Raw genomic sequence first — 18,418 nt, forward strand, 5'->3', positions numbered from 1 at the left:
TCTGTTAGTTTCCTTTCTTTTCCCTTTCAAGGTCCTGAATCAGAAAAGAACTGAAGCACACGCTTTGCTTTTAGCATATGCTTAAGCCCTATTTACTTCAATAGACCTTCAATGATTTCCTAAATCCAGGCCGAAGATATGCATCATAAAGATCCCAGTCTATTTCTACTGGCATGAATTTCTATTCCTAAAAACCCTCTTCTACTTTATAATTTAGATTTATAAACAATTTCTTCAAACTGGAAAAAACCTGGCAGACAAATCTTGTACTTCCATTTTATTTTTTGTGAGTAAATATACTAGGAATAAATATGTACCAAGGAATAATGGGATGAAAAAAACAAAAGGGAAATTTAGCATCATTCTCCCCAGATAATCAAGTACACTGTGTGGCACAGAGAGATTAAGTAACCCAGCAAAGGTAACACAGAATAACAACACCAGTGCATAGCTTTGCTCCTCTGAGTAACCCTATTGAAGCCCTTAGGAAAACATCCCTACCAAGGGAAATGCTTAAGCATGTGCTGAAGTCCTATCGAAATCAACCGAACTTGATCAGACACTGACTTAAGTAAGCACAGACTTAAGTGCTTTCCTAAATTGAGGCCTGGATGCAGGATCGGGAAGGAGACAACAGCTAGTTGACCACCCCAAAGATGAATTAATAACAATTTTAAGAGAGAGATGATTTTGGCCTGCCACATGCAATTTCTTAATTTTATATTAAGTTTTTAGGCAGTTTGTCTTGTGAGGGACTCTGCTGTGTGTTGGGATGATGCATCTGAAATCTCACTCCGTTTTTTATCATTCCATTTCGATTGTTACTGATTACCAGCCCTGCTTAATGGCATGCACTCCCATCCAAGCTATTTTTCTTTCACTCTGCATACTGTCCCTTTAAGAATGCATTTCTGCATTTGCTTTATATAACCATCGTCTTCCACAACCACCCTCAGACAACACAAAAATTTGCCCACCACTGTAAAAATCACCTCCAATTTTAGCAAAAATTGTCACGCTATTGTTTCCCTGGGAAAATCTGCACACACAACTTACGTTTCAATTGCAACAAGACATGCGTGATGGTGATGATTTCAAAGAATTACAAATACCTTTTGGTTTGGCATCACTTGAGTTAGATAGCAAAAAATTGCGACCAAAAAGCCTCACAACAGTAGCCTTGGTTTGGATCTGGATCTTGTGTTATCATCAGACCATCACATTTTCCTGGTTTCCCAATTTCAACATTAACTAAGAATTTGTCTATTTCTGCATTTTACTTCTGAAGCAGCCCTGACCTTTACAACATCCAGTTACTGCAATTTGATTCCATGTGGCACAATCAGAACTGAAAGCAAGAGAGACATGTTTTGATTTGCTCTCCTTCATGTGACCATGTCACAAATACAGTACTTCAAGCATACTCTACGCGGAATTTTCTACACCTCTTCATTTATGGTGCCTACTTCTTCAGCCACAAGTCTAAGCATCTAGTGGACTTTTATGTTTTTCATTTGATCTGATGCCTAACCCCTAAACTACTTCTTTCCTTTACAATTAGGTACAATGTCCGTCATCCTCTTCTCTGTCATGGGTGGGGTGTTGTTTCACTGAACTCTGGCCCTAAAGAAATACAAAGATCACATATATATTATTCTCAGCCAATCAATTTTAATGTCATTGTCTTGCAAAGTGCTGGGGACATGAGCGTAATTGGTTACTAATGGGCTGTCGATATTTTATCATGGGGCTCTAACTATCTTTTTCCATTTCGCTTTGATACAACCTGTGCCAGGAGAGGTGCATGTGATCACAGACTCTGTATGCAAAGGGCTGGGAAATCTATCCATTAAGAAAAGCATTTTTTCCTAACCATAACCAAGGAAGATAGCAACAAACAGATATTGAGCTGCACTTTTCTAGCAAGGTTTTAGAGGTTCTTGTTCGTTTTCAGTACTATGTCTAGCTCAAGTTGAAGGCCTGGCTCTTTAGCTGGAATGAGTTATTCTCAGAAAGCTTTGCTTACATTACTTTGGCATCCACATAGTCATTTTCTTCCCAAGACATGATCCTTCAAACTGAAGTAAGAGCTTGAGAATGGTGTTTATTAGCTTTAATAATTTACTAACTTGATCATCAATCCTATTTGGACTGAATTTTGTCTTCAGAGTAGAGATGAAGTCTGTAGAGTGCCATGTTTGTAAATATACAGAACTGCATAAATGTTTTATAATATTTTTAAAAACTCTTCCAGCCCAACATTTCTATGATTCTAAGGAGTCTTGAACGGACCCTGAGAGGTCATCAAGTCCAGCAAACCTAGACCATCCCCAACAGGTGTTTGTCCAACCTGTTCATAAAAAACCTCTGATGGGGATTCCACAACTTCCCTTGAAAGCCCATTCCAGAGCTTAACCACCATTATAGTTAGACAGATTTTCTGAATATCTAACCTAAATCTCCCTTGCTTCAGATTAAGTCCATTGCTTCTTGTCCTACCTCCACTGAACATGGAGAACAATTGATCCCCGTCCTCTTCATAACAGCCCTTAACATACTGGAAGACTTATTGGCTCTCCCCACCGCAGTCGTCTTTTTCTCAAGACTGAACATGCCCACTTCTTTTAAACTTTCCTTGTACGTCGGGTTTTCTAAACCGTTGATTATTTTTGTTGCTCTCTTCTGGACTCTCTCCAATTTGTCCACCTCTTTCCTAAAACGTGGTGCCCAGAACTGGACACAGGACTCCAGCTGTGGCCTCACCAGTGTTGAGTCAAGCAGGACAACCACTTCCCACTCTTACAAACAACACTCTTGTTAATACACTCCAGAATATTAGTCTTTTTCGCCATTGTACCACATTGCTGACTTATTCAATTAGTGATCCCCTATAGCCCCGGGATCTTTTTCAGCAGTACAACTACTTGGCCAGTTATTCCCCATTTTGTAGATGTGCATTTGATTTTTCCCTCTTAAGTGTAGTACTTTGCACTTGTCTTTATTGAATTTCATCTTATTGATTACAGATCAAGTCTCCAATTTGTCAAGGTCATTTTGAATTCTAGTCTTGTCCTCCTAAAAGCCTGCAACCTCTCCCAACTTGGTGTCATCTGAAAATGTAAACACACACTTTCTACTCCATTATCCTAGACATTAATGAAAATATTGAACACTATCAGACCAGGACTGGCTCCTGTGGGACCCCATTTGATACATCCTGCCAGTTGACAGCAAACCATTGCTAACTACTCTTTGACTATGGTCTTTCAACCAGTTGTGCACCCACCTCATAGTAATTTCATCTAGGCCACATTTCCCTAGTTTGCTTATGAGAATGGCATGTAGGACTGTGTCAAAAGCCTTACTAAAAATCAATATATATCACATCTACTGCTTCCCCTCTATTCACTACACCACTAATACTGTCAAAGAAGGACATTAGGTTGATGTATTCTTGACAAATCCATGCTGGCTATTCCCTTTAACCCTATTATCCTCTTGGTGCTTACAAACTGATTGTTTAATTATTTGTTCTGGTGTATTTTCAGGTGTTGAAGTTAGGATGACTCCTCCATAATCCTCTGGGTCCTCTTAGCTCCCATTTTAAACACAGGTAGTAGATTTGCCCTTCTCTAATCCTCTGGCACCTCACCTATCTGCCATGAGTTCTTGAAGATAATTGCTAACGGTTACGAGATTGTTTCAGCTAGTTCTTTAAGTACATTCTGATGAATTTCATCAGGCGCTGCCAACTTGAATATATCTAACTTATATAAAAAACATACTCTTTAACCTGATTTTTTCCTATTCTGGCCTGCATTCCTTCCCCCCTTGTTGTTAATATTAACTGTGTTGAGTATCTGGTCACTATTAACCTCGTTAGTGAAGACTGAATCAAAATAGGGCATTGAACACCTGAGTCTTCTTCATATCATCAGTCATTAAGCTCTCCTTCCCCCTAATAACCACACTTTCCTTCATCTTTCTCTTGCTCCTAATGTATTGAAAGAACCTCTTCTTATTGCCTTTTATGTCCCTGAGTAACTCATTTTGTGCCTTAGCCTTTCTGATTTTGTCCCTATATGCTCATGCAGTTCTTTTGTACTCCTCCTTAGCATTTCATCCATGTTTCCACTTTTTGTAGGATTCCTTTTTGATTGTCAGGTCATTAAAGAGCTCCTGATGTGCCATATTGGGCTCTTACTTTTCTTCCTATCTTTCCTTTGTATCGGATAGTTGGCAGTTGTGTCCTTACTATTGTCTCTTTAAGAAACTGCCAGCTCTCCCGAAGTCCTTTATCCCTTAGATTTTCTTCCTATGGGTCCTTACCTACCAGTTCTCCTGAGTTTGTTGAAATCTGCTTTTTTGAAATCCGTTGTCCTTATTCTGCTGCTTTCACTCCTTCCTTTCCTTAGAATCATGAAGTCCATCATTTCGTGATCACTTTCACCTGAACTGCCTTCCACCTTCAGATTCACAACCAATTCCTCCCCGCTGGTTATAATCAAGTCTAAAATAGCTGGCCCCTAGTCATTTCCTCCACTTTCTGAAACAAAAAGTTGACTCCAATACATTTTGAGAACTTATGGGAGATTTTGTGTTTTGCTGTATTACTTTTCCAACAGATGTCTGGGTAGTTAAGATCCCTCATTATTACCAGGTCCTGTGTTTTGGATATTTCTGTTATTTGTCTTAGAAATGCCTCACCGACCTCTTCTTCCTGATTTGGTGGTCTACAGTAGAACCCTCCCATGACATCACTCCTACTTTTTCCCCTTTTATCTTTACCCAGAGACTTTCAACTGGTCTGCCTCCCACCTCCTTCTGAACATTGGAACATGTATATATAGTCTTGATGTGTAAAGTGACACTTCCTCCCTTATTTTCCTGCTTAAACAAGCTATACCCCTCTACATCAACATTCCAGTCATGAGATTTATCTCACTAAATCTCTGAGACATCAATTAAGTCATAATTTAGTTTATGTACTAAAACTTCTAGTTCTTTCTGTTTAATCCCAATATGCCTTGTGTTTGTGTATGGACATCTGAGATGCTGAGCAGATTCCCCCACTGATTTTCCTCTTGTGGCTCCTATGACCCTATTGTAATTTTCCATGTTCTCCCCCAACTTCTAGCTCTCTCAAGTCTCCTTTTTAATGCTTACCTGTGGGCTTTTGTCACCCACCCCCATGGGCAGCGGGAATCATAGGCTGGGGAAGGCTGTGCCTCCCCAAACAGCCAGGCATAGCCTCACCCATGCTCTGCCTCCAGGCCCCCTGTGTGGTGGCCCTGGTTTGGGCTGGGGCCATGCTGCCCGCCCTCCTGGCGCTCTAGAACTGGGGCCACACAGCCCCCATCTCGGCACTCCGGGGCAGGGTCTGGTGGCTGCTGGGGGGGGGGGGGGGGGGGGGGCTCTGGGCTCCGGCAGGGGCATGGCCTCAGGCAGAAGGGGCAGGACTGGGGGCTAGCCTCCCACAGCCAGCAGCTCATGCGCCGCCCATGCCCACCCCCTTTGAACCTAGTTTAAAACCCTACTCACTAGGCTGGCTAGTTCTTGGTCAGGCGGACCCCATCTCTTCCCAACAAGCCTCCTTCCTGGAAAAGTATCCCACAGTTGAGGAAACTGAAGGCATCCCATTGACCCCTTGTACAGCACCATGCCCAGAAATGTATTTTAAATTCTCCTCTTTCTTATTTCCACTCTGTTCCAGCTCCTCTTAATTCCCATTAACCTGTAACTAAAAAAGATGCTTTGGATTGGTGGTCTGACTCCTTGTTTATCTAAGCCTCAGAAACATCTGAGTCCCCATCAGGATAGAGCTGCTTAGACTATAATCTATCCCAAGACACTAGTGGTGACAGACAGATAATTTGCCATCCCACCAAAATTAATTGCTAGGTAAAGAGTTTTTAATTACTTACTAGTGCATAAAACGTTTGACAGAGGTAGACTAAAAGTCTAATGATGACTTCTCCAGGAGAAAAAGGAAAGCAAGAGGCAGTTAAAGAAACAAACTGGAACTAACCAGCAAGCTTCCGTCTCATCTTTATCAGCATGGCGATCGGTCAGCAAGCACATAATTAGGAACAAAAGATACTGTACTCTGGACAGGGCTTTTGTATGAAGTGGAGATCTGCTGTATGCAAAAGGTTAAAGTGCTGATTGATGGGATCTGTTTAAAAAAATGGTTATAGAATAATTAGCAACAATTTGTAGAACCTGGAAGAAGTGACCTCTTATGTTCTGTGCAGTATCTAGTGTAAGGAACGACAAAGCTTTTCCCAAGAGCACTGTCAAACTAAGAAGGCCTAGAGCATGACTCACTTATTTCTCTTCCAATACCTGTTTGGCAAAGTTAATGTGACTCTCTACACGTCTTAAAACTAAATGCTTCTTGTGTTTCCAGTTTAAAAAATAATTAAGGCATGCTGAGCATTTATGAGTGGCCAGACAATAGCAAAATGCCATGCTAGAAAGATGGTCTTCTGGAAAGGGAAAAGGATCTCAGGAGTTTTGGCCACAGGCTTTCTGTGTCCTTGGGCAAGTCTCTTAACAGTTCTGTGCCTCAGTTTCCCCAGCTGTAAACTTGCCTACTTCACAAGGGATCACGAAGCTTAATTCAGCAATGGATGTAAAGGACTCTGAGATTCTTGGATTGAAGGTACCATAGAAGGGCAAAGTATTATATTCTTAGATTATTATTATGTGTGTTTATGGTGAAACTTTTATGTAAGGAAAGAGATATACTATCCATACCCCCGTAATTCTGCAAAGGAACCTCAATCCTGACCTGCAGTATCCCTTGTTATTCCCATCCTATTACACAGCAGGACACCTCAACCTGCACCTTCTGCTATTAGAGTCCTAGGTATTTTGTCCTTAAATCTTGATGCACAGTTTTAAACAAAAGAGATGTCTTCAGACAGATGACTTGTGTCCTGTATATTTCTTCTGTACTATGGCTGACATTCACCCTTGTCTTGCGGGTCAGCACACAGACTTAAATCCCACTGTAAGATCCTCAAATAGGGCATAAATGGTACTTAATGTGCTGCACAAATCTTGGGCTTATGCTCTGTAAATTTCACCCTCTGTGCTTACACACATTGTACTTTTAGGGCTGTGGAAAGTTATGGATCATCTTTCTTTCTTGTTCTGACAGTGATAGCGATTTCTCCTTCATTTCCTAGTCTCTCTCCAACTGAGGAATTGCTGCATCTGTGGTATTTGTGAGACACAAGGTGGGTTAACCAGTCACGAAAACGAAGCTTAGATGGAGCAGTGCATCGTAGCTGCTGAAACGATCCGCTCATTTCTGTAGTCAAATGCCAAGTATCATTCGTGTGACTTTGCAGACTTGAAATGACAGTTACGAGTCAGTCAGGGAGAGGATGGTTACACTTAATAAAGATGATAATTTTTAAAGCAGGCAATTTTGCAAGGCATCTTTCCATGTCAATTGTAATAAGTGACAGTGTAATCAAAAAACTACAATGCACTGACAATCACCACAAAACACATCACCGGAACACAGACCAAAGGGAACCGTCTTGCACTGGCCCACAAGAGACAGGATAAGTGTAATCAAATCGGACTTTCTCCCTTCTAAGATTACCTCATTATCTTATTCCACTGAGACTAATGCTGGAAACCAAAAACACAGGCTCTGTTTGGAGTAGATTTGAGTTTACATATGCAAATCCCCCCATGCCACTCAAACCTTTCACGTGCCAGGACATATGGCTACAAGGTGTTCCACAAAACGAGAGCGCAGGTTTGGATATCTGCGTCTTTGCATGGAGATTTTAAATATGGGTGCTGTGCATGGATTTACCCGTACAGTGCACGTAAAGGCACTGTGCTTATGCTGCATACACAGAACCAGCAGACAATGGGCCAGATCCTTTGCTTTGTTGAGTATAAGTCTGGCAAAGCAGGGGATGGGAAGGGACCACTGGGAGAGCTGGTTACGGCTCCCTGATTCTCTGCCTGACCCTCTATCCCAGTGCACGTGAGAGCAATCTAGAAGGATGCTCTGACCTGTGCCAGCTGGCAACAGTCCCTAGGCTGGGTGCACTCCAGGAATAGACCCAAGCTGAGCACAAACCGGCAATGCTCCTGCCCCTCCCCCCCCCCCTTCCCCAGAGGGAGGGTGGCGCAGGAGGCAGGTTTGTTAGCTCCATTCTCACTAGGGACTCCCCCGCTCCAGCTGGGAGGATGTGGCCAGTCACTGCTCCTAAGCAATACAAAGGGATCACAGCAGGGTGGAGAATCTGCCCCATGGCCTAGCTCCTTGGGTTTGCTTCTGCATCAGCTGGATTGATGGGGAGTGATGCCATGGACTTCGGTGGGAGCAGAATCCAGCTCTCTTTTGTCTACCCTTGTGTACACAGTAGATAAGTGGTTAATAAAAAATAAGAACAAACAGTAATACACTCAGAAGCCATCTCCATCCATGTTAAGAGCACAGTAAATATGTTTAACTGAATGCAATTCAAAAGCAGCAAAAGGATTTCTTTAAAAAAAAAAAAAACAGAAACAGAGAAAGAAAAAGAAAGAAAGCAACCCTCAATGCAAAATTAATCTAACCACAGCAGTCAGTGCTAGAACTGCTGCAAGCATGAATAATAATAAAGCAGAAGCAAACTTTCAAAGCTAGGTCTGCTAATGCAATTATGTGCATATCGTTTCACAGGTTAACTTGTGTGTGCTAATACCTGATGTGCAGGTTCACCTGACTGGCAGCTTGTACACACGGACTTTGTGCATGCCCGATTGTGCAAAAGTATGTGCCTAGCTTTGGTTCTCTGGCCTTTTCAAAGTTCTGTATAAGCCTTTAACTAATTAACCACCATAATTCCCCTTTGTCATATCCAATCACAGCACCACCTTCGGAACACAAATTACCTGTCCTTCTACAAATGGAGAAACCAAGGCAAAGAGTGGTTAAACAACTTGCTCCAGGTGACACAGTAACTCACTGGAGGAGCTGGGATTAGAATTTAGGATTCCTGGCTCCTATATTACAGCAGCAAGGGAAATCAAATGTAAATCTAAATTGCTCATCTTTGCTAGTATCTTTTTACATCATCTTCTACACCTACTTGAATAAATCTATTCCTCCGTACCTCCTTACGAGATGATGTAGCAACAAGTGAAGACTGGAAAATATCATGTCCGTATAAACTATGCATTCTGACATTTCCCTCTCTAAATTACACAAATGTAAGGGTCATAAGCCTTCCAAACAAAGAGCCTTAACTAGAGGAACAGATCTCCATCAAGTCTTGGGTTAAGGCCCAAGAGGGGCAAAGTGGGGCAAAAAATATGCTCTCTGTTTAATTACCGAAGCCATAACAACCTGTTATTTTATACATGATTTCCGACAAAAGTGGAAATATGTTATTTTCCATGAGCGTAGCTGCTGGTTCTACTGCAAATAAATAGTACAGTGTATGCTCAATATGTAAGAGATGGGGGCCATGTGTTTTCATTAATTCTCTTGGCAAGTGAGCACATGTAGATGTTGGATTGGAGTATCGGATTGGAATATGAGAGCAAACAATACATCACTGCAGACTAAAATTTGGCCCATGTCCATTTGAAAGTTGGTCCATTACCCAGTTTTATCATTCTAATCACAAGCAGCCTCCTGAATAATTTCCTCCCTTCCAGAGACATCTTCAGCTACAGCCTGTTTCTCCTTCTTTTTTCCTCCCACTGTTTAGATGGATTCTGTATTACGATTCTGTAAGCAGCGTTCTCCCTCTCTTACTCTCACTTCATTGCAGAGTCAGGTTATTGGTAACTATGGTGCTATAAAGGGTAGCAGCTGGCAGGTATGCATGAAATAATTTGGTCAAGGGAGTGGGAAGGATATGGTTTTTCTACTGATCTCACCTGCTGGGAGATATCAATGGTGGAAGCTAGGGATAAAGGTGGATGCAGAAGAGCTTGGCTATGGAACCACCTCAGAGAAGAAGAGTCTTGCGTCCAGTGGCAATTTGTTCATCTGTCCTCTTAAATGGGCTTATACCCAACATTACATATAGTACATGAAGGCTTTACATGGCTACGTCCCCTCTACAAAACTGCCCATGATCAACTAATCAAACAGAAATTTTGCCTGTACTGGAACTGACTACCCCACCCCCAATAATCTGAGTACCACCAAGCCTTAAAGCTTCAATGACCCCCAAACCATCAGGGCTGTGCTTTTATGTCTCATCCAAAATACGGAATACATAGGAAACAATGAAATAGTGTGTGTTCCTTTCCAATTAGTGCTGCCTGCCTGAGGAGAGTTTTGTCAAACCATTTCTACCACATACGTAACGAGGAGAGCCTGTGTGTGTCAAATTTAATCTACAGGTGTATTGTGGAGTTTTATCTACTATTGCCAAGGTTTGATCTCTTTCTTCTCCTTTCATTGCAGTTGCTGCTGTGGATTTAAATAATTGATATTGATAATGTTATCTTCTTTGTGCTCCTGTTCCTGATGACTTCTGCAGGTTTGGAATCCCGCATTATGGATATGACAGGAGTGATTTTAATTAACTTTCTGGGCTACAAAGCTGATTCTGGTTTTGATTTAAAAAATCATAGCATTCTGCAGGATGATTGTTATAGGTTAGGGTCACCTGAGGGAGCTGCTGATGGAATTCCAATTATCTCCGCTATGGATTGGCTTTCCTTTGACTATTCCCAGGTGTAGAAAAGCATACAGGACAGAGGGGCATGCTTGCTATTCATTCAAAATGAAGTAGGCAGCTAGGGACATTTTACCATGGCTGCAACTATATTATGATTAAAAACTCTAGTATTCAAGGGTCTTTGTGTCTGAAATCTGTACTCTAGATGTCCGCAATATACATTCAGAGAGCACACACTTCTGAATTCCTTTGATGCCTACAGCTGAATAGCAGTAATTGTATAACGTAGTCATGAGCTACACATGCGCAAAAGTGCCTTTCAAAGCAACTCCCCAACTTTGCTTCTTTTTGGTATTTATTTATTTTAAACAGCAAAAATGAAAATTCTACATTTTGGACTAACACTCATAAACCCCAAAAAAGAAATTAAGCCACTTTTAACTAACTTACAAGAGCAGAAAGTAAAAGGCTTCAGATACTGGTGACCTTTTGTTTTATTTTTCATACTGTGGAATTTAAGGCCCCTGATCCCTCAATAGGATTGGAGTGAGTGGATGGACCCCTTTTACTGTGTGGAGTCCCTTGTCTTAAATGGTGGGGGAGGGAGGTACTGAAAGAACTTTCCAACTTATTATTACTCTCCCTGTTGAGCTTACCCCTCCAGAGGGGAAAATAAAAATAAAAATAAGGCATGCATACATCTTGCAACGCATTCTGAAGACTCAGGTTCTACCAGACCTTCAGTGGAAGAGGTCATGATTTCCAGAGATGATGGTCCACTGAAACTGTCTCCCCAGATGTAGGGATTGTCAGACTCAGTATCCCACCTCAGCTCAATTGTTGGATTAAAGTGCAAAGATGCAGATCTCTGAAATCCTCGAGACGACATGGGGCAAAGCCAACATCAGAACCTGCACCAGGAAATCAAATGGGAGCATTGCAAACTTGAGCAAACAGGTGCAATGTGCTCCACGGCTAAGCAGGTAGAAAAATGTATTATAAACAATAGATTTAACACATATTTAACAATATATTATCAGTTTTATTAGATACCAAGAAGAAAAGAATGCTACCCCAGCAGTTTCCTTGATTATGCAGCCAACGGACCAAGGTTATTTGACCAGCTTACCTTCACGGGTATCTCTTTTTGTAATCCCAGGCACATACAAATGCAAAGACCAAATCATGACCACAAGAATGCAGGATGGTGTTGCTACATCTCTCTGCAATCTAAAGGGTAATAATGCCCGGAGCCAGAATACAAACAGCTATTTATTACCAACGTGAAAACAAATAACTGAAATGGATTTCAAAAGGCAAGAGAAAAGTACATGGAGTGAGAACTTAATGATTCCTGCTCAACGTCTTTGATCACACTTTGTTTCTACGCCCAATTTCTGCTCAAATACATCTGTATTTTGGAAGAGTAAACAGAAAGCACCCACCTTCTGAATATCAAACCATTTAAGGTGTCTCAGCCTGAACACCCAAACACTGAGACATTAACTATCACTCGTCATTTTTGAAAGTCTTAGCCCTGGATGAACGTGATAAAGGCCCTACCTTGAAATGCTAAAAAAGGACGAGCAAACTAGCAGGCTTCCTATCTACCTGATGTGGACTACCAAGTTTCAGATCCCATTCATCTAGCACTGCTTTGGTGCATCGGTGTCAACTATATAATAGGATTGCAGCTGGCTCTCCCCAAATCCTAAGCTCACTGATTGGTCCTTTCAGGTATAATAAACCTTTGCTCACTCATTATAAAGGCTTGTCAAAACCTTCACTGTGTCACAAGATGACAAAATTGTGTTTATATCTTTAAAGCAAGTTCTGATTAAAGCAAACAAAAAAAAAAACTTGTAAAAGTCAGAAAATGAAAGTCAGGACTTAATTGGATATTAAGGGCCAACGTCTCTTCTTGCACCATTTTCACACAGGGAGTAATCTGGCTGAGTCCCGTGATGTTAGTCCTAACTCATACCAGTGAGAGAGGGCTAGGAGGAAGAGGGCTCATGGGTTTATTGGATGGGAAAAAGTTGCATGGCTCATTGATATTGATGAAGTTATCAGAAGCTCCTCAGATTACAACGGTGGGGTGGGGTAAGAGAGCAACTGCAACCCAGCTGGTGAAAGAGAGAAAAGATGTCCGGAAAAAGAGAATTACTAACAAGGTAAAGCGGACAGGCAACTAGTGGTGTTCAGAGCGCTCACCTCATAATGATAATCCATACAGGTCAACTCTCTCCAGCAGCGATCACCTCGGATTTTAATCAACCCCTGTAAGAAAAAAGCCCAAAACAAAGGTTTCTTTTCTTTTACTCTTCAAGATAATACCTCAATATGTCATGCTACAGTTAAGCCACAGGGAGAGAACCACACATTAACAGAGGAAAACAACAGATTTCAATGAATAACTTCTTTTAAAAGCCACCCTACTTCTGCGCCCAAGCTTTCATTTATTATACTTTAGAGAACATGGCAAATGCCAGAGTACTGAGAAAAATAGTTTCTAGGCAACAGACACTTTCCATTTTCTGTTTATTTAAAATAATTTGACGTATAAATCTCACTGGAAAGTGACACATCATTTAAAATGTGGCAGAAGATATCACGGGGATACATGCCTGAATGGATAGATAAAAGCATGCCATTTGTCAAGGGAACCGAAACACTTCTTATCTGAGATCAAACTGAGAGATTCTCCCGGCATTTGATCCTCCTGTGGGGCTGAGGATGTTCAGCACCTTACAGGTTCATGAAGGGATCTGAGGTGATAAGGTAACACACACACACACACACACACACACACACACACACACACACACACACTAAGGGTAAGCCAGCCAATGCAGGTCTCACATTACAGCACCTGTACCGCAGAAAAGGCGGGGGTACATTGCCAAGCGTTTCGGATCTCTGAGAATACTCTCTTATCAACAGCAACACAGGGGGATATGTGCACTTGTCTCCGAGGTGGACAGGTTTTAGAGTGGGGGTGCTGAGAGTCATTGCATCGACCTGTAAACCCCGTATATAATGGAATCCACTTCAAGCCATGGGGTGCAGCAGCACCCCCCACATCTGTCATGCCAGCCCTTATGCTGAGGAGGATGGAACACAAGACAGGAAAAGCCAGGCTGCAAAATGCTGTTATTTATTATCTATCTGGTGACTTGCTTAGACAGACGGTAAGCCCCTTAAGGCAGGGTCCCCCCCGTTTCATTGTGTGCCTAGCACAATGGGCCTCAGACCCCTGATTAGAGGCCCCAACCCTACCGCAATACAAATACTAACAAGAGTAATGACAGCAACTGTCTAAAACACAGGAGCCAAGGGACCCAGTGCTTAGCCCAGGGAGCAGCCTGGGCACCTCTGTGGGTATGTTTAAAAACCCACAGCTGGCCCTGCAAGGCGGGAGGGTCCCAGAGCTCGGGCTGCAGCCCCAGAAAGAATGTCTACACCACAGCTGAACAGCCTCTTTGCCCAAGCCCCACGAACCCAAGTCAGCTGGCATGGGCCACAGACAAACCCTGTAAGGGCTGGGATAAGCTGGGAGGGCTTCCCACTCACAAGCTGCTGAATGGCTCCAAAGACTGGTTACCACGGCCCTCTGCCCCCAACAAGCCCTGCTGCAGGGGGTGGAAAGGACAGGAGAAAGATCAGAGCAACCATGAAAAAATTAGGGCCTCTCTCTGTAAGGAGCTGAAGAGCTACCTCCAAAGCTGAACGCACTCCGACTCTGGAGTTCGAGACCCAGAGCCAACTCTCTCTCTCTACCTCCCGCGACTGAGGCCCACCTTTGCCTCCTACCATAAGATCCATATTAAAGCAGACCGAGCAGACAATTCATGCTGCCTTAGGAACCAAACAGAGGACCCAGGCTGGATATGCTGATGTAATCAAAGTAATTAGGGAAACAAAAGAAGAGAAGGGGAAGGAAGCTGACAGGCTTAAATGCAGATGGATACACTAATGACAGGTCTACTCTACCTTAGGTTAGAGGTTGGCAGTGAAATAAGCAGGTATCAGAGGTTGCTGTGCACTGATATTTCACGGCCACAGCAGAGTGACATTTCCAAATCAGCGGGTCCATTCCATGGCTGGCAGTAATATTAGGATTAAATTTCTTTGCCTCAGCGATGAAGACTAAAAAGGAATCAGTCGTCCACAGCGGGAAAGACACCTGGCCAGAGATGAGTCTGTTAGCAGGAAACCATGCAATCAAGCCATGCCAGCCTGAAGGTATGCAGATTAGGAGAGTCTGCTTTGATGTATGGTTAAAGGTCTCTGATTAGGATCACAATATCCCAAATTGAGGAAAGCTTCACTAGTCAAAAGGTTGAGACAAGCTCTATGGTCTGTATACAATTAGGGGAGATTTGCCTACCTTCCTAGGTTACCTAAATTAAAAATTTCCCTCTTTCTTTAGTAGAAAAAATTCATTAATTTCCTCTACCAACCCGTGCTCAGGGATGGCAGAGATGAGGGCATGCTGAAGTTTTTGCCTTTGCAATACAAAACATTGAGGCCAAAGTTTTCCACAAATGTCTAGTGATTTTTGGTGTCCAATTTCATACACTCAGAAGGGACCTGATTACCCCAGGGGTGGGTGCTCAGCACTTTCTAGAAGTCAGGCTCCTTGAAGGCATCTCAAGTTGGGCACCCAAAAACCTGAGGCACCCAAAATCACTAGTGCTTTTCAGAAACCTTTGCCTAAGTATCTTCATCCGGTACTAACTAAAGTGCATCACCGCCTACCCGAATTGTTTGCAATTCCTGGATGGCCATTTATAAAGACACAGTTTGAGAGTATGACATATATGAGTACATTCATGCTACAGTTAGGGATTCTCAAACAGGGGGTCACAAGTGGGTTACTTGGGGAACACGAGCCTAGCTATGCCTGGGGGCTGTCAGCCGCGAGTCCCCGTTACATTAAAATTAACCTCCCCATTTGTAATTTATAAAGGGGAGGGGGTCTCAGTCATAGGCTTGCTGTGTGAAAGGGGTTGCCAATACAAAAAGTTTGAGAACCCCTGGATCATTCAATCTTAATTTAAGGGATAGCAAAACAGGCAGAGCCTTCCTGGATCCTTCCCTTCACCAACCTTATAAATACTTATAAATTTTGTGAGTGTCAACTGTGGAATAGCCCCGCTGTCGTGGCTAGGACAGCATTTTAAAAAATATTAGATGTTTTACAGTCATGGAGATTGTTTGTCCCGTAACTCCCCCGAAAATATCAAAGATCTGCACAAATAAAATCCCTTTTAAGGAAGCTGGCATGGTATTCTTCAGGTCGGGAAAAAGCCATTAGGTCATCAGCTACAAAAACCGCACAATAAATAGAAAATGAAAAGAACCTTAGTTAAAAACAGTTGCTCAAACATTCATCCATCAGCAAAATAATGATAGATTCAGATTTTTGACATATTTCACTACCACCCTTCTCCCCTCTTATTCTTCTACAAACAAGGCAATTATACAATGATCTTTCTATTTTGGCGCTCAGTTATGGTTCTTGGGCTTGACTTCTGAAATGTAAGTCTTAATGGAGCACAGTTACTTTAAAACTCTTCTCTTTAAAGATTAAAATTTAATTCGAGGCTCATCTGCCTATACAGGCCATTCGCTTCACTAAGAGTGGAGTAAAACATTAAACACACATGCAAAATTAGGCACGCTGTGATGAGATCGGAAGGGAAGGAGAAAACCACTGAAGTAGGGTTTTTTTCATGTTTTAAGAAAAAGACTGGGTATCTGGAAGGAAATTAAGTTCTATGTATTTAAATATTTTAGGGAATTAAGGCTCCAGTTCTAATGGCCAGCTTCTCAACCAGCATAAATCGGTGTCCGAAGCTGATGAAGTGACACAGGCTTACTCCAGTTGACAATGTGGCCTATTGCATTAGTATTTTTACAGATTTTTATTTTCACTGGTAGCCAAAAAGACTGCATTAACAAAGCTTAGCAGGTGCAGGACGAATATTACATTCCAATAGACTGCAAAGCGCAGGGAGTTAAAGACTCCCTTTCGTGAGCTGCCCAAAGTTCAGAATAATAATGATAATAAATATTAACAAATGCAGCTTTTCATTTTATTCTCCACTAGGAAGAGAGGGAGCAAGAAGAAAGGGAGATGCATTCGTGCCCTCAGCCTGAGAGATGGGAATCCCAGAAACACTCTAGCCAAAGCTGATACAGCTCAAGATCATCATCTCTCTCTCACACACACACACACGAATCAGACAAAAAGAGGAAGATAAACCATAAAAACCACAAAGTCACATCACTAAGACAGGATGGGAAAGAACAGCGAGTGCTGGTTTGGTGAAGGTCATTGCTAGGTTTGTCGCTTTGTGATTTTACACTAAAGTAGGTTATAAATTAGGACAGTTTGTCACTTTCCTCTCCATTATTTTCTTAGTGGGCACTGTATAAAAAAAACCCGACAGATTCCCTGTCAACAAACAGGGCTTCATCTCCTTAACTATTGTACGCAGCTCTTCTCTGGAATCGTGACTAAAATTACAGGATATGTTGATACCATCTCACAGGATGTCTCATAGGCTGACAGCCCTGTCAGTGGAGAAGAGAGGAAGTTAAAAGGACTCTGCCCAAGAATGCTATAATATTAAAAAAAAAAGTCTATCTTGATGACCTTCTCTCCTACCTTGTCCAGGCTGTTATCAAGCTGTACTGTCCAGCTGAGACTATAAGAACATGTATCTTATGAGAACACAAACACGTTAAAATCTCTCCTGCAATAAATCATTGAACAAAATATAGTTGAATAAAACATTAATATAAAGCACAAAGATGGAGAGGGAAAAAAAAGATCATTTAAAGCAGCCAACGTTAAATCTCTTTTTCAGATATGTAAAAAGCCCAATGGTCTTTTTAGGGGAAGTTACTTGTTTTCAGTAGATGGATAGTTTTTAAGGTCCACATCATATCCACATCAGTCATTCTGAGTTTTCCACTGACTTTAATGGGAGCTGGATCAGGCACTAAAAGCAAAAAACTTATCTCTATGTAAAGCATCCCAATCATTCCCCAAATTAATTTCTCCATTCAAGAAATATCACCAAATAGGGAATGAATGGTATACAGACACCTGGTGAGACACATCCCTGCCTGCCCCAAAGAGCTTATAATCTACAGCTACACTTACGACAGCGTGCAGAGCAGTGGTTCTCAACCAGGGTACATGTACCCCTGGGGGTACGCAGAGGTCTTCTGGGGGTACATCAACTCCTCTAGATATCTGCCTAGTTTTACAACAGGCTACATAAAAAGAACTAGCAAAGTCAGTGCGAACTAAAATTTCATATAGACAATGACTTGTTTATACTGCCCTATACACTGAAATGTAAGGACAATATTTATATTCCATTTGATTTATTTTATAATTATATGGTAAAAATGGGAAAGTCAGCAGTTCTTCAGTAATAGTGTGCTGGGACACTTTTGTATTTTTATGTCTGATTTTGGAAGCAAGTAATTGTTAAAGTGAGACGAAACTTGGGGGTAAGCAAGACAAATCAGACTCCTGAAAGGGGTACAGTAGTCTGGAAAGGTTGAGAGCCACCGGTGTAGAGTACATCCTCTGCCTGCCTGCCTAGCACAGGTATAAATAGCAGCATGGACAATAAGGCACTGGTTAGATGAGTAAAGACACACCAGAACCTACATGGCTCTCCATGCATCTAAGCCGTTCCTCCCGTGTCTATGCTGCGATTGTCAGTAGCAGCATGTCC

At 42.0% G+C, this 18,418-nt stretch overlaps 1 protein-coding gene across 2 annotated transcripts in view; it reads right to left on the reverse strand.

Annotated features, from left to right (window-relative positions):
* LMF1 (lipase maturation factor 1) overlaps positions 1-18,418 on the reverse strand; it is a 349,579-nt gene that overhangs the window by 183,707 nt on the left and 147,454 nt on the right. For both annotated transcript variants that reach the window (XM_073361771.1, XM_073361772.1), the window contains one exon: positions 12,870-12,935. In XM_073361771.1, coding sequence (XP_073217872.1) covers positions 12,870-12,935 — 66 coding nt within the window. The remainder of the gene's footprint in view (positions 1-12,869; positions 12,936-18,418) is intronic.

This window comes from Lepidochelys kempii, chromosome 10, assembly GCF_965140265.1.
Source record: "Lepidochelys kempii isolate rLepKem1 chromosome 10, rLepKem1.hap2, whole genome shotgun sequence".
NCBI classification, from domain to species: Eukaryota; Metazoa; Chordata; order Testudines; family Cheloniidae; genus Lepidochelys; species Lepidochelys kempii.